This window comes from Pelobates fuscus, chromosome 11 (genome assembly GCF_036172605.1).
Source record: "Pelobates fuscus isolate aPelFus1 chromosome 11, aPelFus1.pri, whole genome shotgun sequence".
NCBI classification, from domain to species: Eukaryota; Metazoa; Chordata; class Amphibia; order Anura; family Pelobatidae; genus Pelobates; species Pelobates fuscus.
In genome coordinates, this window is record NC_086327.1 from 130,680,219 (window position 1) to 130,701,482 (window position 21,264).

The 21,264-nt window shown below is 47.4% G+C and overlaps 1 protein-coding gene and 1 long non-coding RNA gene across 2 annotated transcripts in view; both read right to left on the reverse strand.

The window, feature by feature from the left end:
- The window catches only part of NRGN (neurogranin), a 154,640-nt gene extending 140,628 nt beyond the window's left edge, over positions 1 to 14,012 (reverse strand). The window contains exons 1-4 of the mRNA XM_063435676.1: positions 13,884 to 14,012; positions 11,731 to 11,859; positions 3,846 to 3,961; positions 1,508 to 2,129 (exon numbers count right to left, since the gene is read on the reverse strand). Of these exons, the coding sequence (XP_063291746.1) occupies positions 1,508 to 2,129; positions 3,846 to 3,961; positions 11,731 to 11,859; positions 13,884 to 14,012 (996 nt within the window). The remainder of the gene's footprint in view (positions 1 to 1,507; positions 2,130 to 3,845; positions 3,962 to 11,730; positions 11,860 to 13,883) is intronic.
- A 73-nt stretch (positions 14,013 to 14,085) lies between these two features.
- Positions 14,086 to 20,994, reverse strand: LOC134577547 (uncharacterized). Its single transcript, XR_010086040.1, has 3 exons — positions 20,898 to 20,994; positions 14,611 to 14,788; positions 14,086 to 14,156 (listed from the first exon to the last, which is right to left on the reverse strand). It is a non-coding gene; the product is annotated as an uncharacterized LOC134577547 (long non-coding RNA).
- Between the last annotated feature and the right edge of the window lie 270 nt (positions 20,995 to 21,264).

The window sequence follows — 21,264 nt, forward strand, 5'->3', positions numbered from 1 at the left end:
ATTAAGAATTCCAGGGGGCAGATCCCAGGCACAGGTAGCGACGCTAAGAGACCAGCAATAGATCTAGAGAGAACCTGCTGTAATAATGTCCGAGGCACATCATCTTAAATTAAAAATACTGGCGATTCCCAGGAGGATAATTAACTTATATACAATATGCGGCTGTTTCTCCGCCTGTGCAGATAATGTAGAAATATATAGATTTTACCTTCCCCGCTTGTATCAGAGCCTAAGTGACAGCTTGTCAGCATTTTCCTCTCAGTATGTTCATAACACCATACTCATGTAACACTTCCCAAATTTAGCTGTGTCTCTCACCACCTCAATTCCCTCTGCTGCCAATTAAATTAATAAAAGAGGAAGCACGGCACTGAATTGAAGGAACATATTGCTGTTATATAACTTGATGGTTTGCAGCACAGGAAAATAAAGGAGATATTTTACAAAAAGAAGGCAGACTCAGACAGTAATATGCAGTACATACTGCCATTACAAGGTTTCAATGAATAATGGGATATGGCTGGGGCTAGGGTCTTAAGATCATCTACATTGCTTAGTAACTCATTGTGCAACAAACTGCTCTGGGGGAACACAGGCTGCTTAGCCCACCTTTATACTACTTAAAGCACCCCTCTCTCAGCACAAGTGTCGAACCTCAGCTAGTTTTGGCAGGGCACTCTGTTACATGTTTTTTTACAATTTTAGGGGACAATATAGTCGCCAGAACAACTACAGCTCCAAGTGGCCGCTTCTCAGATGGCCACTGGAGGTGATTCCTGGCTCGGTGCTGCACAGTAGGCAGCACTGCCGTTCAGCGTCTCCACGCTCTGCATAGGGACGCTGAATTTTCCTCATAGAGATGCTTTGATTCAATGCATCTCTATGAGGAGGTGCTGATTGGCCAAAACAGCGTTTGGCCGCGCCCCCTTGCCAATATCCGCTAATCCAAGGAAAGCATTGGATTGGTAAAAATCAGCAATTCTGATGATGTCACCAAGGAGGCCAAGGCCAGTTTTAATTGCTTTTAAGGGGTGGGGGGGGGTAAGCCACCCAAATGGTGGGTTAAACACTATAGGGTCAGGAATACAGGTTTGTGTTCCGTTAAATGTTTTGTCTTGTTTCGTGTTGTACAACGCTGCTGAATATGCTGGCACTATAACTTATTATTGCCTTCATTCTCCACGTGTACCATTATACAAGTTATGGCTGTGTCTAAATTCTGTTTTGATTTTGTGTTATGTTATATGTTAACATTTTTTGGTGGTCCAATCAAGCACAAATCTTAGTAAAAAAAAATATTTGGCTGTGGAGCACTGAGAAGCTGAAACTCAAATTTAGGCCAAAATAGACAAATTGGAGTAAATCTCTAACTTGTCTGGGTAGAAGATTTCTCTACAACTTAATTTGGGACCCAGTTTTACAAATCAGTTGTCAACAAACTGCTTAGTGAATACATCACCCCCAAAAAAAAAAAAAATACACCACATTAATTGAATTGTAAAATTACCTCTTCCGTGGCAGATACATCCACAGAATCTGAGGGCTTGTTGTTAGAATGGTCTTCTGTGCTTTCAGATTTAACAATATTCTCATTAACTTCGCTGCTCTTGTCCTCCGCAGACGTTTGCGGTGTTGAATCATCATGAAGTGTTTGAGAATGGTCTGTAACAGTTTCTGCCAGATGAGCCTCGTGCTGTCCCGTGGTAAGGTCCTCTGTTACCTCCTCGCTTGTGAGTGCATGTTGCTCTGTCTCTAGTGAATCAGTCCTTATTGTTGTTTCTTGATTACCACCAGTTTCTTCCAAAGCAGCATCCAGAATTTCCAGTAGTTGCAAATCTTCCACTTGGTTAATGTCGGCCGGAATTCTATTACTTTCCTCAACACCGCTTTGGTCTTCATGTTCTCTTTCATCCCCCGGAATTTCCTCTTGTTTTGTCTCACCTGCCAGGTCTGTTAACATCTCACTGTGAACATCAATGGAGGTGTCTGTGCTTTCTGGATCAATAGGTGCTTTTGATAAAACACTTTTTTCTTCTTGGCTTGAAAGGGCAGCTCCTTCTGTCGAGTCAGGAATAGGAGAACTTTCTTGATGATCTTGGGATACAGACTCTGACTCCAAGTATCCAAGGCTGGATTTCAGGGAAATGAAAAAAACAAGACAATTATTGACAATGTATAGTATTGTGCTCTGTGATTGAAGGAATTCATTTACTTTGGAAAGCAATAAACATGAGACACTTCAGACATAACTATGTATGGCCAGCAATCTAATGAATGGGGAGATGGAACTAAGGGGGAAGGGGAGCTTCCGCTGGGAACTCTGGGGGGGGGGGGAGACGCCAGGGGGAAGGGGAGCTTCCGCTGGGAACTCTGGGGGGGGAGAGACGCCAGGGGGAAGGGGAGCTTCCGCTGGGAACTCTGGGGGGGGAGAGACGCCAGGGGGAAGGGGAGCTTCCGCTGGGAACTCTGGGGGGGGAGAGACGCCAGGGGGAAGGGGAGCTTCCGCTGGGAACTCTGGGGGGGGAGAGACGCCAGGGGGAAGGGGAGCTTCCGCTGGGAACTCTGGGGGGGGAGATGCCAGGGAGAAGGGGACCTTCGGCTGGGAACTCTGGGGGGGGGGGGGGGGGGAGATGCCAGGGAGAAGGGGAGCTTCCGCTGGGAACTCTGGGGGGGGAGACGCCAGGGGGAAGGGGAACTTCCGCTGGGAACTCTGGGGGGGGAGAGACGCCTGGGGGAAGGGGAGCTTCTGCTGGGAACTCTGGGGGGGGGGGGAGACGCCAAACGCCTGGGGGAAGGGGAGCTTCTGCTGGGAACTCTGGGGGGGGGGGGGAGACGCCAGGGGGAAGGGGAGCTTCCGCTGGGAACTCTGGGGGGGGGAGGGACACGCCAGGGGGAAGGGGAGCTTCCGCTGGGAACTTTGGGGGGGGAGGGACACGCCAGGGGGAAGGGGAGCTTCCGCTGGGAACTTTGGGGGGGGGACACGCCAGGGGGAAGGGGAGCTTCCGCTGGGAACTCTGGGGGGGGGGGGGGACACGCCAGGGGGAAGGGGAGCTTCCGCTGGGAACTCGGGGGGGGGGGGGGACACGCCAGGGGGAAGGGGAGCTTCCGCTGGGAACTCTGGGGGGGGGACACACGCCAGGGGGAAGGGGAGCTTCCACTGGGAACTCTGGGGGGGGGGACACACGCCAGGGGGAAGGGGAGCTTCCGCTGGGAACTCTGGGGGGGGGGGACACGCCAGGGGGAAGGGGAGCTTCCGCTGGGAACTCTGGGGGGGGGGGGACACGCCAGGGGGAAGGGGAGCTTCCGCTGGGAACTCTGGGGGGGGGGGACACGCCAGGGGGAAGGGGAGCTTCCGCTGGGAACTCTGGGGGGGGGGGGGGACACGCCAGGGGGAAGGGGAGCTTCCGCTGGGAACTCTGGGGGGGGGGGGACACGCCAGGGGGAAGGGGAGCTTCCGCTGGGAACTCTGGGGGGGGGGGGGGGGACACGCCAGGGGGAAGGGGAGCTTCCGCTGGGAACTCTGGGGGGGGGGGACACGCCAGGGGGAAGGGGAGCTTCCGCTGGGAACTCTGGGGGGGGACACGCCAGGGGGAAGGGGAGCTTCCGCTGCAAACTGATACGCCAGGGGGAGTTACGCCCAGAAACCCTGGGGGACATAAATTTGAAGAGGATCAGGTTAAGTGCAAGGAATAAGCGCAGTATGGAGTACATATAACAGTTACTAGGCCTGGTTTATTCAGTGCACACAGGGACGCAGTAATTAGGAGAGTGGATAATAGTTGAATAAACACCAGCTGCCTCTGCCTTGCAGTCGTCTAGTGGTAAAATAATTTAGTTGAATTTACTTCTGATCAGCAGGATCATTCAGCTTCTTAATTTCTTCTCTAGCGACATAGCCTCTGTACGCAGCCTGAATTACTGTGGCCGCCATGTCCTGTGTTAAATCACTCCCACTCTCATCCTGTGGTTAGAAAGTGTGAAAAGGTCATTTATTAGCGTTTTACACTATTTACAAATATACAGTAATATTATATATTACACATATAACAGAAATACGTGCTAGTTTCCTATTACCTATAATTCTTACACAGAATTGAGATTTGAATTTTGCTGACATTTGTTCGAGGAGCTGTGATAATCCCTGATTTAAGAAGTAAAGCTGGTGGTAATACATACAGAACACACATAGGTCGTCTCTATGCATTACATCAATAACTGCAGTGTGTTAAAGTGTAAAATGCACGGGATTTTATTTACCAAGCAGGACCAGCTGAACAATGATGCTCTCTGTGCTAACAAGAACGGCCATACTTGGTAGCCACTAATAACCAGATTTTTCCATTCACCTTCGTACAGTGGACAGTTACACCAATAAAACTCATCAAGGGCCGACGGCATGAGAACAGTAAAAACACTAATTAAACGTTAAGCAATTAGCTGAAGAATAAATTAATGTCCCTTTCGTTGTGCCCTATATATTAAAGAAATTAAAAGGAAGATGGCACATAATTTACATGGTGCTTAGCTGCCTTTCTAAATATTTCATACAGTACAGTAATGCATGCTGTATAAAACTTTTTGTAAACATATATTTAGAGAAGCTTTCTTACTCAATTTCCCTTTTCTTGGATATAGCAAAGAAGATTAATTAGAAGCAAATATACACTGCCTACTACTACTACTATAACCACTGTACACTGCCTACTACTACTACTATAACCACTGTACACTGCCTACTACTACTACTATAACCACTGTACACTGCCTACTACTACTATAACCACTGTACACTGCCTACTACTACTATAACCACTGTACACTGCCTACTACTACTATAACCACTGTACACTGCCTACTACTACTATAACCACTGTATTTATTTATTTATTTATTATTGCCATTTATATAGCGCCAACAGATTCCGTAGCGCTTTACAATATTATGAGAGGGGGATTTAACTATAAATAGGACAATTACAAATAAACTTACAGGAACAATAGGTTGAAGAGGACCCTGCTCAAACGAGCTTACATTCTATAGGAGGTGGGGTGTAAAACACATTAGGACAGGAATTTACAATCAAATAAGGTGGGCTGCCCTTTAGGAGAGGGCAAGAGACAGGTATGTGAGGTAAGGGTTAGTCTTGGAGGCCATAAGCTTTCCTAAAGAGATGGGTTTTAAGGCACTTCTTAAAAGATGCAAGACTAGGGGAGAGTCTGATGGCGGTAGGCAGGCTATTCCATAGGAAGGGAGCCGCCCGCGAGAAGTCCTGCAAGCGCGAGTTGGCCGTACGAGTGCGGACAACGGACAGGAGGTGGTCACGGGCAGAACGGAGAGACCGAGAAGGGACATACCTATGGATCTGTGAGGAGATATAAGAGGGGCTAGAGTTGTTCAGTGCTTTATAGGTGTGAGTTAGTACCTTGAATTGACTCCTATAGCATACAGGAAGCCAATGTAAGGACTGGCAGAGGGGTGAGGTGTGAGAGAAACGACTAGAGAGGAAAATCAATCTAGCAGCAGCATTCATTACGGACTGTAAGGGTGCAGTACGGCTATTGGGGAGACCAATCAGGAGAGGGTTACAATAATCCATGCGGGAAATTACTAGAGCATGGACAAGCTCCTTGGTAGTATCTGGTGCAAGAAAGGGGCGGATGCGGGCTATGTTTTTAAGATGGAATCTACAGGATTTGGCAACATGCTGGATGTGAGGCTCAAAGGTGAGACCAGAGTCAAGTATGACGCCAAGACAGCGCGCTTGCAAGGATGGACTGATGTTGGTACCACAAACTTGGAGGGAGAGCGAAAGAGGAGGATCAGTATTAGGAGGAGGAAAGACAAGGAGCTCAGTTTTTGAGAGATTGAGTTTCAGAAAGCGGGAGGACATCCAGTCAGAGATGGAAGAAAGGCAAGCAGTGACACGTTGCAGGACGGCAGGGGAGAGGTCCGGGGAGGAGAGATATAGCTGGGTGTCATCAGCGTACAGGTGGTAGTGAAATCCAAAAGAGGTAATAAGTTTGCCAAGGGAGGCAGTATAAAGAGAAAATAGAAGGGGACCAAGGACGGAGCCTTGGGGAACTCCAACTGAGACAGGGCAAGGGGAGGAGGTATCATTAGAAAAGGAGACACTGAATGAGCGTTGGGAGAGATAAGAGGAAAACCATGAGAGGACAGAGTCACAGAGACCAAGCGATTGAAGAGTTTGAAGAAGGAGAGCATGATCAACGGTGTCAAAGGCCGCTGAGAGGTCAAGAAGAATTAGTATGGAGTAGTGGCCTTTGGATTTAGCTGCGATTAGGTCATTAGTAACTTTGATAAGGGCAGTCTCTGTAGAGTGGAGAGGGCGGAAGCCAGATTGAAGAGGGTCAAGGAGAGAGTTGGAATTGAGGAAATGAGACACACGGTTAAAGACAAGTCTTTCCAGAAGCTTTGAGGAAAAAGGGAGCAGGGATATGGGACGGTAGTTAGAGGGGGTGGATGGGTCGAGGGATGTTTTTTTTAGTATAGGTACTACAGTGGCATGTTTAAGGTCAGCAGGGACGATGCCAGAGGAGAGCGAGCAGTTGAAGATGTGTGTTAGAGAAGGCACGAGACAAGTGGAGAGAGATCTAATAAGGTGAGATGGGACAGGATCGAGCGGGCAAGTGGTGGGGCGAGAGGAGCAAAGAAGAGCAGCCACCTCTTGGTCAGTAGCTGGGGAGAATGTCTGAAGGGTAGGAAAGGCATGATCTATGTGTGATTGAGAAACAGAAAGGCAAGGAGGGGAGAATTCTTTCCTTAGCTGTTCAATCTTGTCAGTGAAGTAACATGCGAAGTTATCAGCAGTAAGGTTAGTTTTGGGGGTGGCCACAGCAGGGCGAAGAAGAGAATTAAAGGTGTGAAAGAGACGCCTGGGGTTGCGGGAACATGAACTAATGAGAGTGGAAAAATAGGACTGTTTGGCAAGGGCAAGGGCTGCACTGTATGAACACAATATGAATCTATAATGGAGAAAGTCTGATTGTGTACGAGACTTCCTCCAGGAGCGTTCAGCACAACGGGAGCATCTTTGCAGGTAGCGCGTTGATTTAGTATGCCATGGTTGGGGGTGGGTCCTCCTCGAGGTGCTTGTTTGGAGTGGCGCTGCAGTGTTCAAGGCAGATGTAAGAGTAGAGTTATATATGGAGATGGCCTGTGAAGGACAGGAGAGGGAAGGGATGGACAGCAGTTGTGAATCAATGTCAGCTGACAACTGTTGGAGATCAAGAGAATTAAGGTCCCTCCTGAGTTGTGGGGGGTTAGGCTGAGGTTTTTGGGTGAGGGGGTATGTGAGAGCAAATGATAACACTGCCTACTACTACTACTACTATAACCACTGTACACTGCCTACTACTACTACTACTACTATAACCACTGTACACTGCCTACTACTACTACTACTATAACCACTGTACACTGCCTACTACTACTACCACTGTACACTGCCTACTACTACTACTATAACCACTGTACACTGCCTACTACTACTACTACTATAACCACTGTACACTGCCTACTACTACTACTATAACCACTGTACACTGCCTACTACTACTACTATAACCACTGTACACTGCCTACTACTACTACTATAACCACTGTACACTGCCTACTACTACTACTATAACCACTGTACACTGCCTACTACTATAACCACTGTACACTGCCTACTACTATAACCACTGTACACTGCCTACTACTACTACTATAACCACTGTACACTGCCTACTACTACTACTATAACCACTGTACACTGCCTACTACTACTACTACCACTGTACACTGCCTACTACTACTACTATAACCACTGTACACTGCCTACACTACTATAACCACTGTACACCGTCTACTACTACTATAACCACTGTACACTGCCTACCACTATAACCACTGCACACTGCCTACCACTATAACCACTGCACACTGCCTACCACTATAACCACTGCACACTGCCTACCACTATAACCACTGCACACTGCCTACTACTATAACCACTGTACACTGCCTACTACTATAACCACTGTACACTGCCTACTACTACTACTATAACCACTGTACACTGCCTACTACTACTACTATAACCACTGTACACTGCCTACTACTACCACTGTACACTGCCTACTACTACTACTATAACCACTGTACACTGCCTACACTACTATAACCACTGTACACCGTCTACTACTACTATAACCACTGTAAGCTGCCTACCACTATAACCACTGCACACTGCCTACCACTATAACCACTGCACACTGCCTACCACTATAACCACTGCACACTGCCTACCACTATAACCACTGCACACTGCCTACCACTATAACCACTGCCTACCACTATAACCACTGCACACTGCCTACCACTATAACCACTGCACACTGCCTACCACTATAACCACTGCACACTGCCTACCACTATAACCACTGTACACTGCCTACCACTATAACCACTGTACACTGCCTACCACTATAACCACTGTACACTGCCTACCACTATAACCACTGTACACTGCCTACCACTATAACCACTGTACACTGCCTACCACTATAACCACTGTACACTGCCTACCACTATAACCACTGTACACTGCCTACCACTATAACCACTGTACACTGCCTACTACTATAACCACTGTACACTGCCTACTACTACTACTACTATAACCACTGTACACTGCCTACTACTACTACCACTGTACACTGCCTACTACTACTACTATAACCACTGTACACTGCCTACACTACTATAACCACTGTACACCGTCTACTACTACTATAACCACTGTACACTGCCTACCACTATAACCACTGCACACTGCCTACCACTATAACCACTGCACACTGCCTACCACTATAACCACTGCACACTGCCTACCACTATAACCACTGTACACTGCCTACTACTATAACCACTGTACACTGCCTACTACTACTACTACTACTATAACCACTGTACACTGCCTACTACTACTACCACTGTACACTGCCTACTACTACTACTATAACCACTGTACACTGCCTACACTACTATAACCACTGTACACCGTCTACTACTACTATAACCACTGTACACTGCCTACCACTATAACCACTGCACACTGCCTACCACTATAACCACTGCACACTGCCTACCACTATAACCACTGCACACTGCCTACCACTATAACCACTGCACACTGCCTACCACTATAACCACTGCCTACCACTATAACCACTGCACACTGCCTACCACTATAACCACTGCACACTGCCTACCACTATAACCACTGCACACTGCCTACCACTATAACCACTGTACACTGCCTACCACTATAACCACTGTACACTGCCTACCACTATAACCACTGTACACTGCCTACCACTATAACCACTGTACACTGCCTACCACTATAACCACTGTACACTGCCTACCACTATACACTGCCTACCACTATACACTGCCTACCACTATACACTGCCTACTATAACCACTGTACACTGCCTACTACTATAACCACTGAACACTGCCTACTACTACTATAACCACTGTACACTGCCTACTACTACTATAACCGCTGTACACTGACTACTACTACTACTATAACCGCTGTACACTGCCTACACTACTATAACCACTGTACACTGCCTACTACTATAACCACTGTACACTGCCTACCACTATAACCACTGTACACTGCCTACCACTATACACTGCCTACTATAACCACTGTACACTGCCTACTACTATAACCACTGTACACTGCCTACTACTATAACCACTGTACACTGCCTACTACTATAACCACTGTACACTGCCTACTACTACTACTATAACCACTGTACACTGCCTACTACTACTACTACTACAACCACTGTACACTGCCTACACTACTATAACCACTGTACACTGCCTACTACTATAACCACTGTACACTGCCTACCACTATAACCACTGTACACTGCCTACCACTATAACCACTGTACACTGCCTACTACTATAACCACTGTACACTGCCTACTACTATAACCACTGTACACTGCCTACCACTATAACCACTGTACACTGCCTACCACTATAACCACTGTACACTGCCTACCACTATAACCACTGTACACTGCCTACCACTATAACCACTCTACACTGCCTACCACTATAACCACTCTACACTGCCTACCACTATAACCACTGTACACTGCCTACTACTATAACCACTGTACACTGCCTACTACTATAACCACTGTACACTGCCTACTACTATAACCACTGTACACTGCCTACTACTATAACCACTGTACACTGCCTACCACTATAACCACTGTACACTGCCTACCACTATAACCACTGTACACTGCCTACCACTATAACCACTCTACACTGCCTACCACTATAACCACTCTACACTGCCTACCACTATAACCACTGTACACTGCCTACCACTATAACCACTGTACACTGCCTACTACTATAACCACTGTACACTGCCTACTACTATAACCACTGTACACTGCCTACTACTATAACCACTGTACACTGCCTACTACTATAACCACTGTACACTGCCTACTACTACTACTACTATAACCACTGTACACTGCCTACCACTATAACCACTGTACACTGCCTACCACTATAGAAACGTAAATTATTGCAGGAACTACCTATACCCACCTATTGCTGTAAGTGCCGTACACTACAGATGTAATAATCCCATTACAGAGAATTTCTATTGATCTCTCCAAATAAAAGAAAATAAGTATTAACCCTTTAAGGACCAAACTTATGGAATAAAAGGGAATCATTTCATGTCACGTGTCCTTAAGGGGTTAACTAAAATGATATAGATTTATTATTGGTACTCTTCAGAGCTCCATGAATTTAAAATGCACTAAAGTTATATGTTTATGTTTTGAGCACTGTATTCTTTGTGTTCTTTATGTTTATTGAGTTTTTTCTATTCTACAGCAGTAAGGAGCTTCTAATTCTTTATGTGTAAAGAGTGTTCCCTCTTTTTCCATTTCATTAATATGCCAAGTTCAACAGAAAAGGTACTTTTATAAAGGAGCCTTGTTACACTGCAGGTCCGGTTACTTCGTGCTTTGGTTAGCTCAGTGGAGATAAACAATTGCCCAGGGCACTTGCTTTGCAAAGACTTCTCATTGAGCTGTATGGGGAAGTCTGTGATTGGCCAGCCTGAGAAAGTCTGGGCAGTGTTAAAAGGGGAGGGCTTGACAGTAGCTGCAGGTACTAGATCTGTAACTATTACAAGCCAAAATGTAATATACTCCCTTAGAAAATATACAAAACTAAATACATACACATTTTCTTTGAGGGTATATGTACAATTGTATTTATTCCTATAACATTTGCCATTACTATTGCACCGGGTGGTGAAACTGGGGTTTACTAGACACAAATTGTGGTGGTATTGATGTGCACGGAAGTGGAGCAGGAGACACGAAACTGGAACATTTAGCAGTTCATTCATATTGTTACTGCAAAAGATATGACACATTGGTATAATGTGTAAAATATTGAGATTAATATTTGGAATTAAATCTTTCTTTAAATGTTCCACCATTCCGTGGGTATTTTAATATATGCTAAAATGACAGCAATATAAACCATACTCAGAGCAGCACGTCAAAACAGAATTGCATCGTTTTACTAAAAACAGCCCAACAGTGGCTGTAATATCGGAGCATTAAAGACGGTTGTTTGGGAAAGTAGTACCTTTTGTTCTCTATCCAATGATTCAGAGGAGAGATCAGTATCTCGTGGGCTTGCCGGGACAGGGATCCCATAGCTTGCGCCATTCCTTACTTCTTCAGAGGACGAAGTCACGGTATTTAACTCAGGATGCTAAAAATCACACAAAACATTATCACTGCGAGATACACAATAGATCATTTTCTGCAAAATGCAGCATCTTCTAAATGAGACAGTCAATTAAGGAAAAGGTTATAATGTAGTGTAAATGTTCTCACTCAGACAACAAGTAATAAGCAGCTTGTAGGTTGTCCTTATAGGAAATGGGAACCACGCACGCTGCAGATAAAGGAAAAAATGACAGTATGTATGTGGGACGGCAAGGAGAGTGGGTATATATGGGGTAACAGAATAGAGGGTAACAAGGAAAGTGGGTATATGTGGGGTAACAGAATACGGGGTAACAAGGAGAGTGGGTATATACGGGGTAACAGTATACGGGGTAACATGGAGAGTGGGTATTTATGGTGTAACAAGGAGAGTGGGTATATATGGGGTAACAGAATAGAGGGTAACAAGGAGAGTGGGTATATATGGGGTAACAGAATAGAGGGTAACAAGGAAAGTGGGTATATGTGGGGTAACAAGGAGAGTGGGTATATGTGGGGTAACAAGGAGAGTGGGTATATGTGGGGTAACAAGGAGAGTGGGTATATGTGGGGTAACAAGGAGAGTGGGTATATATGGTGTAACAAGGAGAGTAGGAATATACAGGGTAACAGTATACTGGATAACAAAGAGAGTGGGTTTAAATGGGGTAACAGTATACGAGGCAACAAGGGAAGTGGGTATATATAGGGTAACAGTATATGGGGCAACAATTATAGTGGTAAAATATGGGGTTACAGTATACAGGGTGACAAGTAGAATGAGAATATATGGTGTAACGTGGAGTTTGGGAATATATGGGGTAACAGTATACGGGGTGTGGCGTACCTCCACCAATCGCTGCTTTCTAGTACCACCGAGTATTATAAGCACCGTAGTCCCCTTAGCTGCTGCAGCTTGGCTAGGGTCTCGCTGTCTCTTCCCACCATGGACCAACACCTGAATCCAGCTCCCAGTGGGAAGACCTCTCCTTCAAGAGAGTATAGCAATCCAAAGAGCAGTATAGCAACTATAGCTTTCCCCCACAGACATTAGTCGAGACTGAATGCTGGGGGTGAACTGGTTTATTGGAGGCCACACACACACACTTTTAAGCAAAAGACCCTGCAAGGTGTTTCCAATACAAGAATACAGGGAAATCCCTCCCATGATCATTTGTGCCTGAGAGATAATTATCTGAGAAGCAAACATATAATTAAATTATCTCTCAGGTACAAAAAAAACATTTATAAACATCCCAAAAGTACCCCTAAAATCCATGGAAACCCCACTAACATTCTCGGATAGCCCCGATCTGGGTGACCAACATATCCAAAAATCATCCAGATCGGTTCAGTTTTTCCATGGAAGTCAATTATTTGACCGACCGCACACATGGTCCTATGCCCAAAACAGTTCCATGAAATCAGGGATTAGGTCGGTCTTTTTCGTGAGTATAAAAGTTCATAAAATACCCAACTGAATACATAGTTTACATGTGTAGCTTGTTCACCTTGTTCTTGGGAACGATTCCACCAAACAGTGCCCTTCTAAGTTGTAAACAACCGAACGCAGACGATGATGGAAGTCCAACGGTGTTCAGGAGTTTCAGTGTCCAATTTCAGTTCCATGAACTCAAAGACCAAACACCGCTGCCTGCGTTCATGTGAACAAGATGGTCACCACCTTGTGGTCGTTCATACGAATTGCGGCCACCCAGACGAACAATTAGAACACTGCGGTGGAACTCCTTACAAGGTGTCAATTGGGCTTAACAAGCACACAGGTGGTCTCCGGTTCGTGCGGTTGTTCGGTTCCCGAACAATATAATCCCAAGTCACATGAACAGAGCCTTTTTAAAGTGTATTTTGCAGAGCCGATAGTCCTGAAGCAGGAGACTGGCAAACAGGCTCCTCCAGGAGCCCGTGGTGAGGTAATGCTCGCCACACGGGGTAACGAGGAGAGTGGGAACCATCCTCTCTTTTTAGGATCTGAATATAAGAAGCCTAGAACATGGGCTGTGTCCACACCATGAATACAACTAAGCAGCCTAGAACATGCTGTGTTCCCACCATGAATATGACTAAGCAGCCTAGAACATTCTGTGTCCACACCATGAATGTGATTAAGCAGCCTAGAACATTCTGTGTCCACACCATGAATATGACTAAGCAGTCTAGAACATGTCTATAAGAAAAGGGCTACAGAGATACCCCAAGAGTGATTACTTGCCTTAAAGACGTGGTTGTTGTAGAACCTGTCATCTAGTGACGCTCCCAATTCAGCTGGGTCGTAGTTAGACTCTAAGAAAGGGAAAAAAATATAAAATATATATATTTTCAGTTAGGATTGTGAGTTAACTGGTGTGAATGCCAAATACAGACAGATAGTCATATGGAATGTCTGCCAGTCGGCCAAGATCGCTGATGAAATTATCCCTTTACCATGCTTAAAATCAATGGTTAGGGCAACAAACTCTTTGAGAAAACCCCCCAATACTTCCTAGGCTGTGCCAGGACTGTTTCTCCCCAATTGTACAGTGCTGCAGAATATGTTGGCCCTTTATTAATGTCAATAATAATAATAATAATTGCAATAAGATCCAGACACTCAAAGTAGATAAGATGGCAGCTATACGGATACGGTTCAGTGAATGAAGTAACAGCAGCAACGTTACAATCTTAAATGAGGTCTTTATCAAGCACGGACGTGCTGGGAATCGGTACCATTGGTAAAGTATACGTTATGTCACTTTACCTTGTCTTTGTTTTAAGAGTGTTTCAAAGTACTTGGCGCCAAACACAGGGATATCCTTTGGCTGCTCTCTTAAAATTTCACGGGTTAACCCTTCGAGAAGATTTGCAAAGCCACGTGGGATACGAAGGTTTGTATTTGACAATGGAACTGACATCTTCCGTATACTGAGTTTTTCTTTCTGTAAATAATATTACAGTAAGTTAGAATTTGCGTAGTGGTCCTGGGACAGACCAAGGACAGTGTACCATAGGGCATCATTTTTACAGCATAACAAACAGATCATGGAAACCAATGGAACCCAGTATGGCTCTATATACAAAGATTACAGGGCAGTCATTATACAGAGTAAAGCAGACATTACAGAGCAGTCCTTATACAGGGCAAAGCAGGGATTGCAGAGCAGTCCTTATACAGGGCAAAGCAGGGATTGCAGAGCAGTCCTTATACAGGGCAAAGCAGGGATTGCAGAGCAGTCCTTATACAGGGCAAAGCAGGGATTGCAGAGCAGTCCTTATACAGGGCAAAGCAGGGATTGCAGAGCAGTCCTTATACAGGGCAAAGCAGGGATTGCAGAGCAGTCCTTATACAGGGTAAAGCAGGGATTACAGAGCAGTCCTTATACAGGGTAAAGCAGGGATTACAGAGCAGTCCTTATACAGGGCAAAGCAGGGATTACAGAGCAATCCTTATACAGGGTAAAGCAGGGATTACAGAGCAATCCTTATACAGGGTAAAGCAGGGATTACAGAGCAATCCTTATACAGGGTAAAACAGGGATTACAGAGCAATCCTTATACAGGGTAAAACAGGGATTACAGAGCAATCCTTATACAGGGTAAAGCAGGGATTACAGAGCAGTCCTTATACAGGGCAAAGCAGGGATTACAGAGCAGTCCTTATACGGGGCAAAGCAGGGATTACAGAGCAGTCCTTATACAGGGTAAAACAGGGATTACAGAGCAGTCCTTATACAGGGTAAAGCAGGGATTACAGAGAAGTCCTTATACAGGGCAAAGCAGGGATTACAGAGCAATCCTTATACAGGGCAAAACAGGGATTACAGAGCAATCCTTATACAGTGTAAAGCAGGGATTACAGAGCAGTCCTTATACAGGGTAAAGTAGGGATTACAGAGCAGTCCTTATACAGGGGAAAGCAGGGATTACAGAGCAATCCTTATACAGGGCAAAACAGGGATTACAGAGCAGTCCTTATACAGGGTAAAGCAGGGATTACAGAGAAGTCCTTATACAGGGCAAAGCAGGGATTACAGAGCAATCCTTATACAGGGTAAAGTAGGGATTACAGAGCAGTCCTTATACAGGGTAAAGCAGGGATTACAGAGCAGTCCTTATACAGGGTAAAGCAGGGATTACAGAGAAGTCCTTATACAGGGTAAAGCAGGGATTACAGAGCAATCCTTATACAGGGGAAAGCAGGGATTACAGAGCAGTCCTTATACAGGGGAAAGCAGGGATTACAGAGCAATCCTTATACAGGGCAAAGCAGGGATTACAGAGAAGTCATTATACAGGGTAAAGCAGGGATTACAGAGAAGTCCTTATACAGGGCAAAGCAGGGATTACAGAGAAGTCCTTATACAGGGCAAAGCAGGGATTACAGAGAAGTCCTTATACAGGGTAAAGTAGGGATTACAGAGCAATCCTTATACAGGGTAAAGCAGGGATTACAGAGCAGTCCTTATACAGGGCAAAGCAGGGATTACAGAGCAATCCTTATACAGGGCAAAGCAGGGATTACAGAGAAGTCCTTATACAGGGCAAAGCAGGGATTACAGAGCAATCCTTATACAGGGTAAAGTAGGGATTACAGAGCAGTCCTTATACAGGGTAAAGCAGGGATTACAGAGCAATCCTTATACAGGGTAAAGCAGGGATTACAGAGCAATCCTTATACAGGGTAAAACAGGGATTACAGAGCAATTCTTATACAGGGTAAAACAGGGATTACAGAGCAGTCCTTATACAGGGCAAAACAGGGATTACAGAGCAGTCCTTATACAGGGCAAAACAGGGATTACAGAGCAATCCTTATACAGGGTAAAGCAGGGATTACAGAGCAGTCCTTATACAGGGTAAAGCAGGGATTACAGAGCAGTCCTTATACAGGGGAAATCAGGGATTACAGAGCAGTCCTTATACAGGGGAAATCAGGGATTACAGAGCAATCCTTATACAGGGCAAAGCAGGGATTACAGAGAAGTCCTTATACAGGGCAAAACAGGGATTACAGAGCAGTCCTTATACAGGGTAAAGCATGGATTACAGAGAAGTCCTTATACAGGGCAAAGCAGGGATTACAGAGCAATCCTTATACAGGGTAAAGTAGGGATTACAGAGCAATCCTTATACAGGGTAAAGTAGGGATTACAGAGAAGTCCTTATACAGGGTAAAGCAGGGATTACAGAGAAGTCCTTATACAGGGTAAAGTAGGGATTACAGAGCAATCCTTATACAGGGTAAAGTAGGGATTACAGAGAAGTCCTTATACAGGGTAAAGTAGGGATTACAGAGAAGTCCTTATACAGGGTAAAGTAGGGATTACAGAGCAATCCTTATACAGGGTAAAGTAGGGATTACAGAGCAATCCTTATACAGGGTAAAGTAGGGATTACAGAGCAATCCTTATACAGGGTAAAGCAGGGATTACAGAGCAGTCCTTATACAGGGTAAAGCAGGGATTACAGAGCAATCCTTATACAGGGCAAAGCAGGGATTACAGAGAAGTCCTTATACAGGGCAAAGCAGGGATTACAGAGAAGTCCTTATACAGGGCAAAGCAGGGATTACAGAGCAATCCTTATACAGGGTAAAGTAGGGATTACAGAGCAGTCCTTATACAGGGTAAAGCAGGGATTACAGAGCAATCCTTATACAGGGCAAAGCAGGGATTACAGAGCAGTCATTATACAGGGTAACGCAGGGATTACAGAGCAGTCCATATACAGGGTAACGCAGGGATTACAGAGCAGTCATTATACAGGGTAAAGCAGGGATTACAAGGCTGTCATTATACAGGGTAACACAGGGATTACAGAGCAGTCATTATACAGGGTAACGCAGGGATTACAGAGCAGTCATTATACAGGGTAACGCAGGGATTACAGAGCAGTCATTATACAGGGTAACGCAGGGATTACAGAGCAGTCATTATACAGGGTAACGCAGTGATTACAGAGCAGTCCTTATACAGGGGAAAGCAGGGATTACAGGGCTGTCATTATACAGGGGAAAGCAGGGATTATAGTGGAGTTCAAAGCTATTGGGTTCAAACTAGTTTAGGATAAAATAGACTCAAGTTTCAGATAATTTGATTCCAATGAAAAGATCTTTAATAAGGACTTTAATGAGAAACAAATGCTCCATATAGCTGCAAACTGCTCTGCTGATTTGTTTTATTGTTGTTTTTATTGTGAATACTGTATATATTGTAAGTGGCAGGAAGCTCTAGGTATAAATGTATAGCAATGCAAACTGCATGTAATTTACAGTGTCAATCTTGTCCATACAGTTTATTGTAGAAACATCTACTGCCATCTAGTGTAAGAGGATGTAAGGTGCAAATACTAGTTCCAACCTGTTAAAGGAGCACTCCAAACCTGCTGTGGTGGTTATGGTGTCAGGAGTGCCCTCTCAGTGTGAGGTTTAACAAAGTCTGTGGTTACCTTGCAACACTGAGCCAACAGGTGGAAGAGCCCCTTCTCCACTCCCATTCACCCCCAGTAGCCCCCCACCCATTCACCCCCTCTCCACTCCCATTACACCCCCAATAGCCCCCCTCCACTCCCAGTAGCCCCCCTCCCATTCACCCTCAGTAGCCCCCTCCACTCCCATTCACCCCCTCTCCACTCCCATTACACCTCCAGTAGCCCCCATTCAGCCCCAGTAGCCCCCGTCCACTCCCATTACACCCCATCCACTCCCAGTAGCCTCCCTCCCATTACACCCCCTCCACTCCCAGTAGCCTCCCTCCCATTACACCCCCTCCACTCCAATTACACTCCCATTCACCCCGAGAAGCCCCCTCCCATTACACCTCCAGTAGCCCCCATCCACTCCCATTACACCCCCTCCACTCCCAGTAGCCTCCCTCCCATTACACCCCCCTCCACTCCCAGTAGCCTCCCTCCCATTACACCCCCCTCCACTCCAATTACACTCCCATTCACCCCGAGAAGCCCCCTCCCATTACACCTCCAGTAGCCCCCATCCACTCCCATTACACCCCCTCCACTCCCAGTAGCCTCCCTCCCATTACACCCCCCTCCACTCCCAGTAGCCTCCCTCCCATTACACCCCCCTCCACTCCCAGTAGCCTCCCTCCCATTACACCCCCCTCCACTCCCAGTAGCCTCCCTCCAATTAGCCTCCCTCCCATTACACCCCCCTCCACTCCCATTATACTCCCATTCACCCCCCCTCCACTCCCATTCTACTCCCATTCACCCCCCCCCTCCACTCCCATTCACCCCCCCCTCCACTCCCATTCACCCCCCCCCTCCACTCCCATTCACCCCCAGTAGCCTCCCTCCCATTTACCCCCAGTAGCCCCCCTCCCATTCACCCCCCTCCACTCCCATTCACCCCAGTAGCCCGCCTCTCATTCACCCCCCCTCCACTCCCATTCACCTCCAGTAGCCTCCCTCCCATTTACCCCCAGTAGCCCCCCTCCCATTCACCCCCCTCCACTCCCATTCACCCCCAGTAGCCCCCCTCCCATTTACCCCCCCTCCCATTCACCCCCCTCCACTCCCATTATACTCCCATTCACCCCAGTAGCCCGCCTCTCATTCACCCCCCTCCACTCCCATTCACCTCCAGTAGCCTCCCTCCCATTTACCCCCAGTAGCCCCCCTCCCATTCACCCCCCTCCACTCCCATTCACCCCCAGTAGCCCCCCTCCAATCCCATTCACCCCCACTAGCCCCCCTCCCATTCACCCCCCTCCACTCCCATTCACCCCCAGTAGCCCCCCTCCCATTCACTCCCAGTAGCCCCCCTCCAATCCCATTCACCCCCACTAGCCCCCCTCCCATTCACCCCCTCCACTCCCATTACACCCCCTCCAATCCCAGTAGCCTCCCTCCCATTACACCCACAGCACTCCCATTCACCCCCTCCCATTCACCCGCAGTAGCCCCCCTCCCATTACACCCCCATCCACTCCCATTACACCCCCATCCACTCCCATTACACCCCCTCCACTCCCAGTAGCCTCCCTCCCATTACACACCCCCCCCACTCCCATTTACCCCCAGTAGCCCCCCGGCCCATTCACCCCCCCCTCCACTCCCATTCATCCCCAGTAGCCCCCCTCCACTCCCATTCACCCCCAGTAGCCCCCCTCCACTCCCATTCACCCCCAGTAGCCCCCCTCCACTCCCATTCACCCCCCTCCACTCCCATTCACCCCCCTCCACTCCCATTCACCCCATCCACTCCCATTACACCTCCAGTAGCCCCCATTCACCCCCATCCACTCCCAGTAGCCTCCGTCCCATTACACTCCCCTCCACTCCCATTACACTCCCATTCACCCCCAGTAGCCCTCCTCCCATTCACCCCCTCTCCATTCCCATTCCCCCCCCAGTAGCCCCCCTCCACTCCCATTACACCCCAGAAGCCCCCCTCCCATTCACCCCAGAAGCCCCCCTCCCATTCACCCCCCTCCACTCCCAGTAGCCCCCCTCCACTCCCATTCACCATCAGTAGCCCCCCTCCACTCCCACTCATCCCCAGTAGCCCCCCTCCCATTCACACCCCTCCACTCCCATTCACCCCCAGTAGCCCCCCTCCCATTCACCCCCCTCCACTCTCATTCACCCCCAGAAGCCCCCCTCCACTCCCATTCACCCCCCTCCACTCCCATTCACCCCCAGTAGCCCCCTCTCATTCACCCCCTCCACTCCCATTAACCCCCATTCACCCCCAGAAGCCCCCTCCCATTCACCCCCCTCCACTCCCATACACCCCCCTCCACTCCCATACACCCCCCTCCACTCCCATACACCCCCCTCCACTCCCATACACTCCCCTCCACTCCCATTCACCCCCCTCCACTCCCATTCACCCCCCTCCACTCCCATTCACCCCCCTCCACTCCCATTAACCCCCAGTAGCCCCCCTCTCCATTCCCAGGTACCCCAGGTTCACCCCACTGTAAACACCAGTAGCCCCCCTACACCCCCTGGTACTCCCCGCTCACCCTCCTCCCCACATTGACCTCTCACCCCTTGTTACCCTCCAGTTACCCTGCACCCACTTACCACAGTGTGCGATCTGACAGTTGAGCCGTTTCCGGTTTGTTTTGGTTTCCATGGTGGCGGGTACGGATAGCGCGATAAACCAAACTGCTCAGTCGGCTTGGCAATCATGGGGCTGGGCAAGCGACCAGGCAATCCTCTAATCAGCACGGTGCCCTAAAAGCGCGTACCACAGAGCCCCGCCCCCAGACCGTATAACCCCGCCCCCACACTGAGAATCTGCCCCATTCACCCTGAGAATCTGCACATTAACCCTGAGAATCTGCCCCATCTACTCAAAGAATCTGCACATTAACCCTGAGAATCTGCCCCATTCACCCTGAGAATCTGCCCCATCTACTCAAAGAATCTGCACATTAACCCTGAGAAT